Genomic DNA, 16,848 nt, shown 5'->3' with positions numbered 1-16,848 from the left:
CACCCCTGTAGCTCCCCCCCACTACCAAAACCTTGCCACGCAAACCCAATACAAATGTAGAACCGTGGCTGATACTGTTTAGCAAATACAACAAAAAAAGAATGACATTTTAAAGGTCACAAAAAACTGTTTTGAAAAATGAGATAAAGTTATAGTTAAATTGAGCACTGAAAGCCCCTAGAGTGTAAGAGGCCTCCTGTACACACAGGGAGATAAAAGTCCCTCAAAACGGGACCACAGCTTTGATGCTTAACATCGGGTCTCTGAACACACATTAACGTACATAAATCAATGCCATCACTCTTGGAAGAGCTCAGCACTGGTAGCGCCTGTTGAAAGACATTCAGACACCACAGTGACGAGCACAGTACTAAACCCCTAACTTGCTGCAGTCGTGAAAGTGAGAGTCAGGGTGAACCCCTCCTGTTATTTACTCCTGTGGCAACCCTCCCATTGAGTTCGTTGGCTTGGATCTCACCTCAGCTCCCTAACGTCAGGCAACTTTTTCCTCGAAACAGCCGTTAGCTAAGTAGCCCAGGACCCCGGCTCTTGATTTCTGAGGCAGTCCGTTCACAAAGTTTCCTGCAGCCTTTAAATGTCAGCCCTCTGAACACATTTTGACCCTACCTAAAGAGCAGGGGGGGGGGGGGGGGGGGGGGGGTGTTCAGATTAAAGCACCACCTGTAGACAAGTTGTGATCACAAAGCCCTTTTGCAGCCTCCGACACCCTACCGATGCCGGCTGACATTTTAATTGAGCGCAGGGAACCGCTGCCTTCACACGGATTGACGCAAGGGTCCTGCGGGGAGCGCAAGGGGAGCCCACCCCTCCGCAAAGACAGGGAACGCAGAATCTATGTAAAGGTAAGACCACATTCCCTTTTAACGAATTCCTCTGCAAACAGCGGGTGAGCCTAATATTTTCTAGGATAAAAGATGGAAATTTCACTTCCTTTGTCATCACTTGAAAGTAACTGAGAAAATCTTTCGACGGCCTGGACGCCCATTGCCTCATGCAGCAATTCTCCCGGCACCCGTCCGGCTCTCTCCGCTGCAGAACAACAGGCGCAAAGTGCCAAGTTCATCACCAAGGCATTTGCTTTCAGTTCGTTCAGCGCAAAAACAAACAAACCAACCAACCAACCCTCTTAGCATCGGGCTTCTGTAGCCAATCGAAATTTCAAAATCACGGGCATCTTGTGCCTCGCATCTAACGAAACCCCGGCGGAGGCAGGAAGGGGCGGGGGGGGGACGGGGACGGGGACGGCGCCGGCGGGCGTGGGCCGAGGCGGGGCGGCCCCGAGCCTTAAAGCGCCTTAGGGCCTCGGTGAGCACGCACAGGCAGACGGACACTCGTGGGCGCCATGGCGAGTCCGTGCGTGGAGCTGAGCAACAAGATGAAGATGCCTATCCTGGGGCTGGGCACTTGGCAGGTACCGGGCCGGGCAGGAGGGCGCTGGTCCGGAGGGTGCTGTGAAGATAAAAAAAGAACTTCGAGCAGAAACGGGGCTCCCGCGGTGTGGCGCAGGTCCCTGCGTGGGGATCCGTGGGGATCCGTGGGGGGGTCGGTCTCGCCGCCCGTTTGCAGCGCCCGCCGCGATCGCGGCCGCTTGTGTAACCGGGCGGGCTGCCAGGCCGGGGGAGGGGGGGAGCGCAGGGGGAAGAGGGCTGAGGGAGCAAAAAGCTAAGAAAAAAAAAGGTAGAAAACAAAAATAAAATAGAGGCTGAAGAAGGTGGAGGGAGGCAAAGTAAGGAGGAGGCGAAGAGAGAGCGGAAACCAAGAAAAAAAGAAGGAAAAGGAGTTGTGCAAGGCTGGCTGGCCCGGCGCTGGCGGCCCGGGGATGGGGTCACTGGCGGGCGAAACGGCCTTGGGGGGGGGGGGGTAAGCTGGCAAAACTGCTTGGGCATGAGAGCAGATAAGGGGAAATGATGCTGGGCATTAAGCTGCTGGGAATGGCAGAATCCAAATGTCTCGCAGAACCCAACGCCTTTCTGCGCTGTTCCTTCTCCCTACAAAAGCGCAGGTTGCCAGGGAAGTTGAAACTTGGTTTAACTGCAGGGGACAGGGAACCTCCAGCAGCTGCAAAGGGAGACTCGGCGGAGCTATCCCAGCAGCGAAGCCGTGGAAGAGCTCATGGTCTGCTTGTGGTTGCTTTCAGGCTCCTCCAGGAAAGGTGGAAGAGGTGGTGAAGTTCGCTATTGATGCAGGCTACCGCCTCTTCGACTGTGCCTATTTCTACCAGAATGAAAATGAAATAGGGAATGCAGTCCAGCAGAAGATCAAGGAGGGGGCTGTGAAACGGGAAGACCTCTTCATTGTCACTAAGGTACAAAGATGCAGGATTATGGGGGAATTTAGCTTTTCTCTTTGAGAAACCCTTGTTCCACCTGTAAAGTAACCTAAGTGTTGTCCCAGAAGTGGGATTGTTTACCCGGTGTGCAGTATGCCAATATACACACAGAGCAGAGGGATTTTTTTTTATTTTTTGTGTCTCCACAGAGGTGGGTGCTAAGTGGTAATTCCACAAAGCTAGCACACCACACACAGAATCTACCATGTATTTATCTTGTTACAGGATTAGAAAAACCTGCCTAAATTTATGCTAATTGGTTATTAATTATGGCATCATCTCCTATTGGTCAAGCATATTTAAATCAGCATGCATGCTCCTTGAGGGTGTGAGGGGTGTAATTTGCATAGTCCTTTAATTGGGTGGGTGGTTCCGAACCCCTGCAGTCACCTTTCCCTTCCCCCAGTTACTGCTGATTTTGGTTGACTTCAGGCCTCTCTGGCAATCACCCAGCTCTCAGTGCCTTCTGGGGCAGGATGTTTCCTTTTTATCAGTTTTTCAGCTGCCCTTCAAGGATACTCTTTAGCAAAGTATGCTATTTGTCAGTCTTTTGACTCTGCAGACTCCGCAAAGGTATAGTTGTTAGCGAAGCAAGTAGCGCATTTAACCTTAAAGTAAGCAGTGTCTAAGCACTAACCCAAACACATTTCTGTCCCTGTAAAGTGGAAAATTCTACTTTATAGATATCATAAGGACTTACTGCCTTCTATGATACTCATTTTGTGGTTGTCTTGTTGTGTGCTATAAATTCCATCCTTTATTTGCAATTTAGACTGAGCTTTACCTAAGGAACCATTGACAACTGGAAAGATAGTGTGGCTGTTGCTGATCTAATAATTTTCTTGCATCTATTAAGTTACTTAATTATACCGAAGGTTCATTTGCACTCACCCTAGGAAGATCAGAAAAAAAGACAATACAGATGTCTGAATTCAGAGGTGCTGTGCTACTTACTGGTTTGTAAGACATTTGAAAATGGTATCCTGTACAAAATGTAAGCCTGAAAGGGACTAGAAATTAAAGTATGTGACTTCAGTCTGAAGTATTTTCTGGGTATTTACTCCATTTCTCCATCGTATCTACTTGTCTCAGCAATGCGCTTTACCAAAAAGTGAGAACACTTCAACTAAAAAATTTATGACTTGGTATTTATTTTCACCAACAAAACCAGAAAACATTGAGCGTAACTAAGCTTTTCTACATACTCTTTGTTTTTGCTAAAGAACAGGTTTTAACTTGAATAATACTTGCAAGTTCTTCTATTTAAACAACTTGAATTTTCATTTCAAAAATGAAGTGAAATTGACAACAGTTCTCACTGTGGCCAGTTAAAAGGGACGGAAGGAGGGTAGCTGTGAGCTGCTCAAGACACAAAATTTGCTGAAAAAAAAATTGTAACACTAGCAGCTTTTGCTGTGTCAGATATACCTGGCAGAGGGTTACATCTAGTTCTGAGAATCTCTTTTCATAAGTCGGAATACTGATTATCCGCTTTCACTACTGACTCCCTTATTTGTGGTACGTTTGTCCTACCTTACAGTTAAAATATTGGCACCCATTCAGTGTGCACTGGGTATGTGGGGAGGGAGCTCTTCTCCCAGACCACCAAGGGAGAAGCTTCTGTCCCCTGGTCTGAACTGTGGAAGCCGTAGAGTCACGGTTGGGCTTGGTTTCTTCCCACAGTTGTGGAACACATTTCACGAGAGGTCCCTGGTCAAGGTAGCGTGCCAGAAGAGCCTCGCTGCACTGCAACTGGACTACCTTGATCTCTACCTGATACACTTCCCTATGGGATTCAAGGTAGTCCTGCTCTACATTCCTCATCTTCTTACCTGGCTAGAAACATGGCGTATTCTCTCATCTTTCCTGTGACTTTCTTCATTATGCAGCCGAGATATGCTATGGTTCATTTGGTTCTTCCCTGAACCCGGTAGTAGCAAGCATTTGGTTACTAACTAGGTAGTGGTATGTTTTAGCACATGGATCTGGTTTTCCATGCCTGATGGAGCGAAATAGTCATAAGTACGACCGCTGCTAATGAGTCCCCTGGGTCTTCAGGGAAAATGTAACCAGCACATAATGATGTAGTTTGGGATCGTGGTCTTCTGCTTGGCTGGGACAGTGTGAACATCTCAGATTTTGGAGATGTTGGCTTCATCTGGAGTAACCAACAGTGAAGCATGAAGCACAGTGCAGAAGGAATGTGCTGGTTTTTTTTTTTTTTTCCCCCTGTCTACACCTATGTAAAATAAATAACTCTAGAATAAAGGTAGGGAGGTGTCTGTTCCCTTCTCTCTAGATCTGCCTAATTGCTACTAATCCCCACTCTTTGTATGCAGGGACTAACCTGTAGAAATATGGCCCTCATCCAAAAGAGAATACTGATGAACATGCATATTTTTAGTTATACAATATGTTTAAATAATCTGCTAACTTGCTGCCTATAATTCCAGTTAGTAGTGCTAGTAAAAAGAAGGAAATTAAACTCTTTTAAAAAGTCTATGTATTATCTCCCTTGAAATAACAGGCTGGTGAAGAACTACATCCTGTGGATGATAAAGGTATGAGTATCCCCAGTGATACTGATTTTCTGGACACATGGGAGGTAAGTTAATGTTTGTTCTTTGGAGCAGGTGTCAGAGCTAAAAATGGAGCAGAGATCTGCATGCACGATGAAATTAAGGGATAGGTTTGGGTATGGAGGATAGTCACACAACACTGTTTCATGACCAGAACAAGCAGAGCTGTTGCTACGCTTTGTTTTCAGGATCAGGAGGGGGATGTCTTCAATAAGAGTAGGAAACTGTCAGCACTGTAGGTGCTGTCACTAAAATAATATTTGAATATGCACAGTGGTAGAACTGAAGCATAGATTAATTCAGGTGTGGCTGTTAACTTACTGGGTGTTTCATACAGATAAGGAATTCTCACACTTTTCAGCATCTCGGGCTGTTCTTCAGTCCTTCTTTGCCTGTGGACTGAGAGGATTCAGGGTCTGCTCCTGCTACCTGCACCTCTGGGAACACGTAGTTTTCTCTACAATAGCAGATTACAGTTGCAAGAAAGTATTTTGAGCTAACTGAGTTTAAGCTAACATCCTCCCTGCTGTGTTCTGCCAACTCAGAAGTAGTGTGCTGGCATAGGAGGAGGTGGAGGGGTCTCTCTTGCTTTTTTAGCTCTGGTAAAATGACACACCCCCCCCCAAAAAAAAAGCCCAAGCAAAAGATTTTGCTTCCCATTACGAAAGGGTTGCCCAAGCCGTTCTTACATTATTTTCCCATCTGCAGTGGGACGTAAAGCATACAGATAATACGAGGTGCAAAAATTTATTTTTTTTTTTTATTTGAGATGCTTTTATTTAATCTAGTGTATGTTGTTTGTTGGTTTGTCACTAGCTTTAGGGAAATAAAATAGTGTAGTTGACAGTAGTACCATCTCATAAATACACATTGGTTGTCCTTACTCATTAGGCCATGGAAGAGCTGGTGGATGCTGGTCTGGTAAAAGCCATTGGAATCTCCAACTTTAACCATGAGCAGATTGAAAGAATCTTAAACAAGCCAGGACTAAAATACAAGCCAGTAAATAACCAAGTAAGATTTTTATTTCCGTTGATGTCAACTAACCTTGAAGTAGTCCTAAATATATTCTTGCTACACTTCAGCTCTAAAACTGACTTCTGCCATGACCTTTAAATAGTTTTGGTGCCATGGAAGGATCTTGCAGAGCACTAGATATCTCTGGTTGTCTGAAAGTCCCTTCAAGTCAGCCTTGCATATTACAGGCAGTACTTTGGTATGGTGCCAGTGTTGATGGTTTTTAGCTGACAGGGACCTCAACAGAAAACTTTTTTGTAGACTTGTGCGTATATAATGCAGTGGAGATTTGAGAGCAATACCATACAAAACAGTATGGATTATTCATATTACAGTAATATGAAACAGATGAGAAGATTCCACTTTTAGACCTTGGAAAAAAGCAAAAATATCCATTACCTTGTTGTATTGGGTTTTCGTGGCAAGGTTTTGGTAGCGGGGGGGCTACAGGGATGGCTTCTGCGAGAAGGTGCCAGAGGCTGCCCCTGTGTCTGATAGAGCCAATGCCAGCCGGCTCCAAGACGGACCCACTGATGGCCAAGGCCAAGCCAATCAGTGATGGTGGTAGTGACTCTGTGATAACATAGTTAAGGAGGAGGAAAAAAAACCCCAAAACCCAGCAGTTCTTGCAGCCAGAGGGAGGAGTGAGAAGATGTGAGAGGAACAACTCTGCAGACACCAAGGTCAGTGCAGAAGGAGGGGGAGGAGGTGCTCCAGGCACTGGAGCAGAGATTCTCCTGCAGCCCGTGGAGGAGTGGGGGGAGGTGTTTTAAGATTTGGTTTTATTTCTCATTGGTCTACTCTGTTTTGCTTGGTAATACATTAATTTTTCTAAGTTGAGTCTGTTTTGCCTGTGACAGTGCTTGGTGAATGATCTGTCCCTGTCCTTATCTCGACCCATGAGCCTTTTGCTGTATTTTCTCTCCCCTGTCCAGCTGAGGAGGGGAGTGACAGAGCAGCTTTGGTGGGCACCTGGCCTCCAGCCTGGGTCAACCCACCACGCTTGTGTAAGTCCTTGTGACTTTCTGCTACGTGTCCTCTTTCACACTCCCAGTGTCACAGCCCACCGTTTCTGCCAGCCCTGGGATAACCAGAAAAATCCCCGCTGCGAGCTACTGCACAGGCATGGGAATGTACAGGAGTGCTCCAACTCACTCACTAGACTTATTTTTCAACATAATATAAACCATTCCAATAAACTTTATTATAAAGGAGGATTGAAGTATACAGTTATACAAAAAATTCTCACCACATACCTCATGAATGAAATCACAGGACAGCAGGGGCATCAGGACCTTCTGACTTTCTTCCATATGTGCCCCATCCCACTCAGGGGGTTAGGGTGAGGTTAACTTTTTAATTCTGTGTGTGGTAATCAGGAGTAATGACAATTACTGTAGAGTTTCAAACCAATCATAAATTTACTTAAAACTCAGTGGAACTACAAAAGAGAGAGGCTTGGCAAAAGTCATAACAATACTCAAAACTTAGCAGAACTATGAAAGGTAAAGGTTTAGCAAAACATGTGACACTATTACCCTAATGTGCCGAAAATTAACTTAGAGAATGATAGAGAGGAAAAGGAAGAGAGAAAAGATATGACCACCCTTGGATCCAGTGATGTTCTCTGCTTGTAGTTGCAGTCTTCAGGTGGTGGGCATGCACCAAAAATGTGCCTGCCCCATAGGCAGGGGTCTGTCATCACTGAGCAGGCGCAGTATGTGCTCAGGAATGTTCAGAAACGTTCTAGAAATGAGTTGGTGGGTTGTGGGGGTCCTGGGAGTCTCATTGCCCCCCCCCCCCCCCCCCCTTCAGTGCTGACCAAGTGAGTGGTGCTCTGTCACAGGCACAGGGCACAGATGGTCTTTGTTTACATGTTTCAGGAATAGAGGAGTGGTCCCACAAGACGTTATCCTGCCTCCGCAGGCTCCGTTCTTGTTCAACACTCCCTCGTCATCAGCCCATCCCTGTCCATGTCAAGACAGGTGTTTGCGACATTGACTTGTTATATCAGGGCCTTACAATATGCAACTTCTTTGCACTTGACTGAGGGTGCTGAATGCCTCTCTGCTGGCTTGGGAACATCCCCACACTGGCTCCTGTGCAGGCACGACGCTGCCTGTGCTGCTGCGGTGCTGGGCTTGGGGCTAGTGTGTGCACTGGCCAGGCTTAGCACACGGGGGACATAGGACTCGGAAAGATTTCATTCAGGGTTATAAAGTTCTGGTGGGGATGGACCCCAACTACCCCCGTGTTAAAAGGTGCACCAAGTCTGACGCTTTAAAGAACTTCAGGTTTCACTCCAGTTTGCTTCTCCATGGGTGTGCCTGTGCCACACGCTGTCATTACAGTAGTTGCCTAGTCTAGCTGAGGTCTAAATAAACTGCAATATGTGGATTTCATGTCACCATGCCTGGTAGCAAAGCTATAGCATTTAGAAACAGCCAGATATGTGCATGGTGCCCCGTTATGCAGTGTAGGCATAGCCCTGTGGTCATGCTATGGCTTGTGGCAAGTGGACCAGTATGCCCGTGTAGGCTCCTGTTGTTTCTAGTTAAAGGATGTCTTGCCCGAACGGCTGGCCGCAGCATGATCTGAGCTAACCTAGGGGAAGTGCATCTCCCTGGGCTTCTTCAGGAGTTGGGAAGACTCCTTGAGAAGAGGTTGGGTGACTCAGAGCAGAACTAAGGTATTCTGAGCTGCTCCTCTGAAGATGCAGTCCGGCTCTCCAGTAGTTCAGGAAAACTGATTTCCTTGATTCCCGATACAGATAGCACTTTTACTCTTCTCCTCTGTTTCTCACTATCTTTGCATAATATGTAGCCTGAGGAAGCCTTATTCTCTGCACCAGGCCTCTAGATATTGCTGTGACATGAATAACTTCTTTATAAGATAGATTTTAATCATGATATTGGGAGTCTTTTCGTCACATTTTCTGTGACCCAAGAGGAATTAAAATGTTAGTTATGCTCTGGAGGTCAGTGCAGTCTACCTTTGTGTCAACCACCATGTTTCTGTGCTTGCAGATCGAATGTCATCCATACCTGACCCAGGAAAAGTTGATCAAGTACTGTAAATCCAAAGGGATCTCTGTGACAGCATACAGCCCCCTTGGCTCTCCTAACCGCCCATGGTAAACAAGCATTGCAGCCTTTCTGTATACAAAACAATGCATTTGGAACTTGAATCTTTGAGGCAAATTATATAAATAATGCAGGTGTAATGAGAAAAGTGCTGTTCTTGCAGAATACTTCACACAAAATGTCAGGATTCCTGCAGGAAGGTAGTACCTCTCTACCATCAATATCCTGGCTTTTGTTTTTTAATAGGGCCAAGCCAGGGGAACCTGTGCTGCTGGATGATCCCAAGATTAAAGAGATTGCAGTTAGACATCATAAAACCCCTGCCCAGGTGAGTGGGATCATTAGGGCAAACTATTCCTCCTCCTCCTCAGACATTTTTACAAGCTGATGGCCAGCCTTAGCAGATGCTGCCTTCTCTAAAGGTACGGTATAATGAAGTTGAACTGCACTTGACTCTTCATACTGCCCCAGTTCTTACCAGCATTCATACAAATTATCAAATATTTTCTAAGAGTTCTTGAGTGCTGAGCTTTGGGGGGCTTATCAGCAGTGGTACATATGCTCACCACAGGTGTCCCCCTTCCAAGGGAGACTGTTCTGCTGCCAGAGAGAAGTGCTTGCTCCCTGAGAACGCCTTTCCTCTGAGGCTTACTTACAAATCATCAAGCCAACTTGTTACTCCTTTCTGCAGCTAAGTCAGCCAAATTATTCTTCAGAGAAGCCCTGTAATTTGCAGACCTATTGGTTGCTCCCTGCTTGCTTGTGCTCACAGAGAGTCTTTGAAAGATGCTCATTTTTTCAAGATTAATTTTTTTCTCTATTAGTTGCTGTCACGGTTTAACCCAGCCAGCAGCTAAAACAACCACACAGCTGTTGGTTCTTTCACTCCCCCCCACCCCAGTGGGATAGTGGAGAGAATCAAAAAGGGGGGGGGGGAAAGTAAAACTCTTGAGTTGAGATAAAGACAGTTTAATAGGACAGAAAAGGATAATAATGATAAAAGAATATACAAAACAAGTGATGAACAGCACAATTTCTCACCACCCAAAGCTGATGCTCAGCTAGTTTCTGAGCTGCCCCACCTTATGGCCCACACCCCAGTTACATACTGAGCATGACATCATACGGTATGGAATATCCCTTTGGCCAGTTTGGGTCAGCTGCCCTGGCTGTGTCCCCTCCCAGCTTCTTGTGTGCCCCCCACCTTGTGGGCAGGGCAGTTTGAGAAGCTGAAAAGCACTTGACTGCTTGGCAACAACTAAAAACATCATCGTGTTACCAACATTATTCTCATCCTAAATCCAAAACACAGCACTACACCAGCTGCTAGGAAGAAAATTAACTCTATCCCTGCCGAAACCAGAAGACAGAGCAGGACAAAAAATTGTATGCAACAGTCTTCTTTTGAGAGGGGGGAGCCTTTTAAATATCTATACATATATTTTTCCTGTTAAGGACTTCAAAAAGCTTAACCTATGTGAGGTACTTGCCTGTGAGCCCAAAATAATCTGCAGTATCATTATGCTCATTTGGTCTGAGCACCCATACAGCGCAAGCCAGAAGCATCATAATTCCTCCCCCCACAAATGAAAACCAAATCCTAGAGAAGCCAGGATTTAGAAACAACATAGGACAGAAACAATTATAGTTTGTCAGTAGACTGCAAGGAAATACTGGCACAAACTCCTTTATGCAAACCACTAGAATCTTCCAAAGAGCAAACATGGTTATAAAAAGAGAAATTGCTTTGTGCTTTTAAAAAAACCAAAACCCACAAAGTGCATTTGAACAGATTTCTTGGTGCCCCTGTGTTCATGCTCCTCTTGCCCTTTCCTAGATTCTGATCCGGTTTCTTATCCAAAGAGACGTGATCGTCATTCCCAAGTCTGACAAACCACAGCGTCTTGAGGAAAACATCAAGGTGAAGTTTCTGTTGGGATTGCTGTCACCTTTTTGCACAGGGCAGGCACCCACACCTATCTCTCCTCTGCATTTTGAAGCAGCATCTAAGAGGCAGTGGAAGGGGAGCGCAGAGATGTAAAGATTGGGGCTCAGCACTCCCTAACCATCCAACACTTGTTCTCCGGGGAAAAGCATTGTGTTCCTGCCAGGAGAGAAACGGGTTACACCAGGGTGGTCTGAGGACTGCTGCCCTGGGAAGGGGAATCCCAGCTTTGGACATCTCCTCTGGGAGATGCTTAGTGACCCGCTCTTTAGGCTGTAAAGGAACAAATTGTAAACACCAGAGCCCTTAGAATTTCTCTCTCACCTTGAGGTTATGGTTCCCCTGGTTGGTTGCTCCTAAGGCCTGGCACCTCTGTGCTACTTTCAGTTCATGCTGCTACATTTTGGACTTATTTCTTCTATGAACCAGCAGCAAGAACTCTTAGATGATTGAGACAACTGTTCGCACTTGCTACCCAGTACTCCTCTGTTGTAGCAGAAATATTTATTGCTAGTTCCAGTATTTGTGACACATCAAGTAATCCATCCTTAGCACCTTAAATTTTCTGCCTGTGCATTGCAACACAAACTGCAGTGGTGTTTGCATTCAACCACCCAGAACTATAGGACATTGCTATGAACAGGGCCTCAGAGAGAAAGGGAATATCTTGATTATTTCAAGGGTAAATGAGTATTTGGCTGAGAAATAAGAGGATTTCTTAACTATGCTTAGTGTGGATGCAATGTGTTCCTACCTCAAGTCATAAATGCATGAAGCATACCTAGTAGCTAACTACTGATGAACCTAAGTAAAAAGGGTTTTTTTTTTTTTGTTTTCTCCCGTGCTAGGTATTTGACTTTGAACTGTCTGAAAAGGAGATGGATGTCATCCTCAGCTTTAACAGGAACTGGAGGGCAGTTCCAGTGCTCCAGTATGTTCCTTATTATCTTTATTATCCACTAGGCCTATCTCTAGCTGTATTTTCATCCCCTGTATCTTGAAAACATACACGACCAAAACCAGGGAGAGCTCATATCTTAAACCCTGGACCCCAGGTAATGAGATATGTCCTGGAACCAGTGTCAGGAGGGAGATTTGTCAGGGCATTCCCATCAGCATCTTGGTAGTGCACATCCTTGTTCACAAGCCTGTGTTCAAATTAATGCCAGCAGCAAAACTTTACATTGGCAGTGGGGGAGGGAGAGTTCAGTTGGGAAATGCTGCTGAAGATACTTTCTACAATACTTAAGTAATCAGTTCTTTCTCTTCTCAGAGCTGTCAATCACAAGGACTACCCCTTCAAAGCAGAATATTAATGCCAGTGGTTTCTGCAAGACCTCCGTGTGACTCCTTCCAGATTAGAAGATGTATACTGTAGCTTAGTCTTGATGAGTTCTTCTGTACTTGACAATCATTAAGAGCAGTTACTCATCCTCCTTTTGTAGGAAGCCACCACTAGCTGGTATAAAAATACATCAAATAGGGATGGAAATTTTGTTATGATGGTTAAAAGAAATCTGGTTTTGATTAGTAGTAAAAAGACAATGTCTCTTCATTTCCTTTTTTCCTTGTTTTCCTTAATTAAAGACATGTTTAACAAAAAACTTTGGTTACTTACAAGACTTTTTATATGTTATTTCCAGTGCGGTCAGTCATGCTGGCTCGTGAGGTGCCATCAAGGAACGCTGTCTCTAATCACTTTGTTTTTTACATAGTTGTGATTTTTATAGTGTGAATCTCTAATGCTTTAATACTTTATATGAATAAAGTTTGAATAACAACAAAACTTAATCAGTGTAGTGCTTAAATTCTTTCATGCAATTAGTTACAAAACATGCCTGAAGTCTGTGGTTTCAAATTTTAACACAGATAGAAATGAGCTTTTATAATTCCTGTACAAGGACAATAGAGGTTACTTTGTGGCTTATGCATGAAACAGGATTGTGCTCTGGCTAGAACCTAAACAAAGTTGTACCTATTACCCCATGTAGCCCTCCCTCCAGACAACTAGAAACTGAACTCTTGTGTGAGAAGAGGTAAAAAGCTGAAGACAGCATCATATGCAGTGATGAGACACATCAAAAGGTACCCAAGCCAAACCTAAGGGCTACCTACAAATTCAGACTGACTTGCTCTGGAAGTGTCAAACGCAAAATTAGATTTTTGCAGCTCTGCTGGCAGCATTCAGAACAATATATCCAGATAAGGGTTGGCTTTAAGGGAAACACAGGAAAAACTTTTCTTTAAAAACACCAAAGCAAACCCTGTGGTAGACTCACAATTGCTTTAAAGTATTTTCAGATGGATAATGCTAGGCCAAAGCAAAGGCAGGCTTGAAAAAGGCTGTTTTGTGGCATTCTGCACACTGACAAAAGAAAGGCTGGCTTAGATGCCAAGTGAGCTGCAAGAAAGCATGATCAGAAGCTAAGGTGACAATCTGGTATCATCCGAAAAAATCATCACCTCTTAATGGTAACAAAACACCAAAAAAACTCGCAGAGCTGCTGACTCAGCCACTGGGATTTGTCTTTGGCGAACTCTGCCCGGCGGTTGTGCAGCTGAGGGGAGCAAACCATGACCGCACCACTTTTACGAAATACTGTAAAGTAGAACCGATTGTGCCCAGCACACTTCCACGCTCTCAGAAAAGGCAACAACCAGGAGCAAAAGAAACTTACCCTACATCAACGAGGAAAAGCGTCACTTCGGCAAAGATTGCAGAGAAACGCAGCAACGTAGTTGGTCAGCACAAGGCAGAAGAACAGGCATGCTTTAATTTCAGGTTAAATTAGGCAGCATCCGATTATTTCTCCCCCAGTAGCTCAGAAAGCTGTGCTTGCTGCAGCCTTTCCAATGCTTCCCGTGGAGCTATCGGCAGCCTAGGGGGGCTCTTTCGGATGACCGTGACCTGATTAGAGCAGGGCACTACATCCTGTGCTGCCATTAGAGGAAAAAATGACTGGGACAGGAGGATGACGGGAAAGCCAGCGGCTCCCCAGGCTTGGTACTCACGATCATCCAAGCCTGGAAGCACATCCCACCGGGGTAGACAGAAGAAACACAAAAGCTCTCACACAGAAAACATTTTTCAAAGGAGGAAAGCAGATGGCTGTGCCACTAAGTCAGAGCATGTGTCACTTCATTGAGCATGCTGACTTCTGGATGATGCACAGCTCCTGTCTTGCACTGATGGGCATGACAATTAAGATTTTATATTTTTTTTCCCCCTTAAGAATATGTAGGTTAAAGCTGTGGATTTTATGACTTGGCTGTCTGGTGTAGGATAGTACATCAGGAGAGAGATCCTTTGAGGTTCTTTGCAACGACACGTTATTTTACATGGCCTTAGCACAGTTCCTATCCCAGTTACAACAACTGGCACGTTCCTACTCATTAACAAACAGAGGGCTGCTGATGGAAATATTCCATTTATTGTGGATGCAGTTTCAGAATACATTGTTTGAACAAATCATTTTTATTGCAGCTATCAGATGTATTTGAAAGACTCAGAGGAGTGTTTACAAAACCCCCAAACAGAAAACATGACAACTCACAGACAATGTCAGGCACAGTTTCACCCCCTACAAATAACTATGTGCATCTCTATATGTAAACAAGATGTTTCAGCCAAGCAGGGGAGCTCATCTTTGGGTTGAAATATAACACTATTCTTCTTTAGGAAGAAGTCAGATGCTGTAAGAGATGGAAGTGGTGAAAAGGGAGATCCTGGTAGTTCCAAGGCACAACAAAGCTGTCAACAACGTGCTCGGGGCTACTTCAGTTGCTCAGTTTATGCCATCCGTACACTGTAGGATGTAAATGCTGAACTGTATGGCATGTAAATTTAAACCAAGCTGACGTCTTATAGCCATGTGTTTACTATATACAAATGAAAACATCTGTAAATAAGATATTCGGGAGAGAGAGTTAAACAGAAGCACTATAAAGATAGAGGTTTACTTCATTTTAGGTGGATTTAGTGTACGGCACTGATGGATGGCAAGATTTAGTGTGCAGTCATTTGAAACAAGCTCCAACTGTGTTTAGTTTTTTTTTTTTCTTTTCAATATGGTAGTTTTATATAAATTAAACTACAACGTTTTATACAAGTGACCTATTTTTGACCCTCTAGACCCTTACCTTTTCCTCTTTTAAAAACTATACTTTCTTTTTAATTACCCGTTACTGGGCAACTGACATTTAAAATTTTTTAATACTTATCTTACCATACCTCTAATGGCAATTATGAGATCTTACTATAGAAAAGTGTGTGATTTTGTCTTTATTTTTTTAAAGCTGTGATATTGGCTAATTATGTATGTTTATTACTAAATATAATACTCTAGCATGTATTAAAGCATTCTACCATTAGTAGTGCCTTTAGGCTAAACTTTGTAAAGCTATGTGTGTATATAGTCTAAATTGCATTCAATTACTAGTCACTAACAACAAAAAGAAATATCAGTACCGCTGTCAGCTAACATAATCATCCAAATTTAGGTATTAACTTAAACTAGAATGGAAAAATTGATACTTAAAAAAAGTATAAAACAAAAAAAAATTAAAACACGTTATTGATGCAGTATTTCTCATGACATGGGCAACTTACAGAAAATATTACATTGTCAACTAAAGATACTTCTTCCATGCCTTAGTCTAAAGTGCAGAAAGAAAGACTTCTGTATTACAAAAGCAACCATTGTTTTTATAGGTTTACTGCACACCTTTCTTAAGCAACTTCACTTTACATGTATTTTGGGTCGACCTCTTACGCCAGTTGAAATCACTGTTCAGATACATAGTTAGTTGTGACTATCAGTAGGAGAGTCTATATATTTCACAGCATGGGTTTCTTTAGGAATAAAGGCTCTTGTGCAAAGGCAGTACTATTATGATGAATGTCTAGACTGATTATTAAATACAGTGCTAATATACATGGTTTTAACTGGGATAATGCAAAAAGACATTTTGGTAAATAAACATAAATATAAAAAGAACAATTTAGCACTTTTTCCTTTTTTTTTTTTTCTTTCTTCCCCCCAACTGATTGGTCCAGCGTCTTTAGTGGCCTTCTATGGTTCTTTCTCAAACTGTCTCAAACCTGCTGAGAAAGAGAAAGATTAAAGATGGCTTGAAAATACCCAAACATAACTCTAAAACAGAGAAGGCATGGCTCTAGATTTAACACACAGCGTGTAAGAAGGCAGGACACAAAGCTGGATGCAGCTGCACTCCTGAGAGCCTCCTCCTGCAAGCCCTCTGGCTGAAGCCCTCCTCACTAAAGCTGAGTGAGATGAGAGGCTCGGCAGCGTCCAAACCACTCCGTGGGGTCTGCTCCCGAAGGCAACGACGTGCGACTGCTAGCACCTTCCGTGGGAGCAGAGCAGCGCTAACGCTGAGCGAGTCTGAAAACCCCTCTCCTAACAGCTCGGTTTGAAAAAGGATAAGAGGAGGAGGAAGACAATTCTGTTTTGCATGACTCTAAACTGATAAGAAAAATTCACAGGCAGAGCATAGCTCTGGCTTGTGAAGAAAAATGTGTGCACATACTAACGCGTGGAAAACCGAAAGTTTTTCTATATTTGATCATTTCATTCCTAGTCAAGAGTTCAAGGGATGCTGTAAAGCATCTTAAAGCTATTAAATTGATCAGTGAATTTCCATTCTTTCCCACTGGTCTTGAGGCACATATTTCCTTTAATTGATTTTATTTGGAGTGTTTTAGATTAAAATAAAAATTTAAAAAACACACAAAAGCTAGGAGGAGAATTTTGCTGATTTCTTTCCATACAACTAGGTTGTGTTTCCCAAACTAGTAGTTTCAAAACAACAGTAGCAGGATTCTTTTTGCCTTGAGAAGACACCAATGCACAG

At 43.9% G+C, this 16,848-nt stretch overlaps 2 protein-coding genes across 19 annotated transcripts in view; one reads left to right on the top strand and one right to left on the bottom strand.

The window, feature by feature from the left end:
• The first annotated feature begins 1,275 nt into the window (after window positions 1–1,275).
• LOC104632770 (aldo-keto reductase family 1 member B10-like) lies at window positions 1,276–15,541 on the top strand. 4 transcript variants are annotated; one of them, XM_075757478.1, is made up of 10 exons: window positions 1,278–1,432; window positions 2,159–2,326; window positions 4,034–4,150; window positions 4,878–4,955; window positions 5,821–5,943; window positions 8,973–9,079; window positions 9,276–9,357; window positions 10,867–10,950; window positions 11,823–11,905; window positions 12,248–12,765. In XM_075757478.1, exons 1-10 carry the CDS (start codon window positions 1,364–1,366, stop codon window positions 12,288–12,290), a joined length of 954 nt encoding a protein of 317 aa, XP_075613593.1. In that variant the 5' UTR covers window positions 1,278–1,363; the 3' UTR covers window positions 12,291–12,765. The 4 variants fall into 4 exon arrangements, with proteins under 4 accessions (XP_075613592.1, XP_075613594.1, XP_075613596.1 ...); XM_075757477.1 differs by having other exon boundaries at window positions 1,276–1,432; window positions 11,823–15,541; XM_075757481.1 differs by lacking the exon at window positions 10,867–10,950 and having other exon boundaries at window positions 1,277–1,432.
• Window positions 14,387–16,848, bottom strand: part of CALD1 (caldesmon 1) — a 203,404-nt gene continuing 200,942 nt past the window's right edge. For 9 of the 15 annotated variants that reach the window (XM_075757335.1, XM_075757324.1, XM_075757313.1 and 6 more), the window contains one exon: window positions 14,387–16,078. In XM_075757335.1, coding sequence (XP_075613450.1) covers window positions 16,047–16,078 — 32 coding nt within the window. In that variant the 3' untranslated portion in view covers window positions 14,387–16,046. The remainder of the gene's footprint in view (window positions 16,079–16,848) is intronic. The other 6 variants (XM_075757346.1, XM_075757380.1, XM_075757426.1 and 3 more) reach the window with 1 other exon arrangement.

The sequence above is a fragment of the Balearica regulorum genome, chromosome 1 (assembly GCF_011004875.1).
Source record: "Balearica regulorum gibbericeps isolate bBalReg1 chromosome 1, bBalReg1.pri, whole genome shotgun sequence".
Classification (NCBI taxonomy): Eukaryota; Metazoa; Chordata; class Aves; order Gruiformes; family Gruidae; genus Balearica; species Balearica regulorum.
The sequence above is the reverse complement of the archived record's forward strand: the minus strand, read 5'-3'. Positions and strand labels throughout refer to the sequence as shown.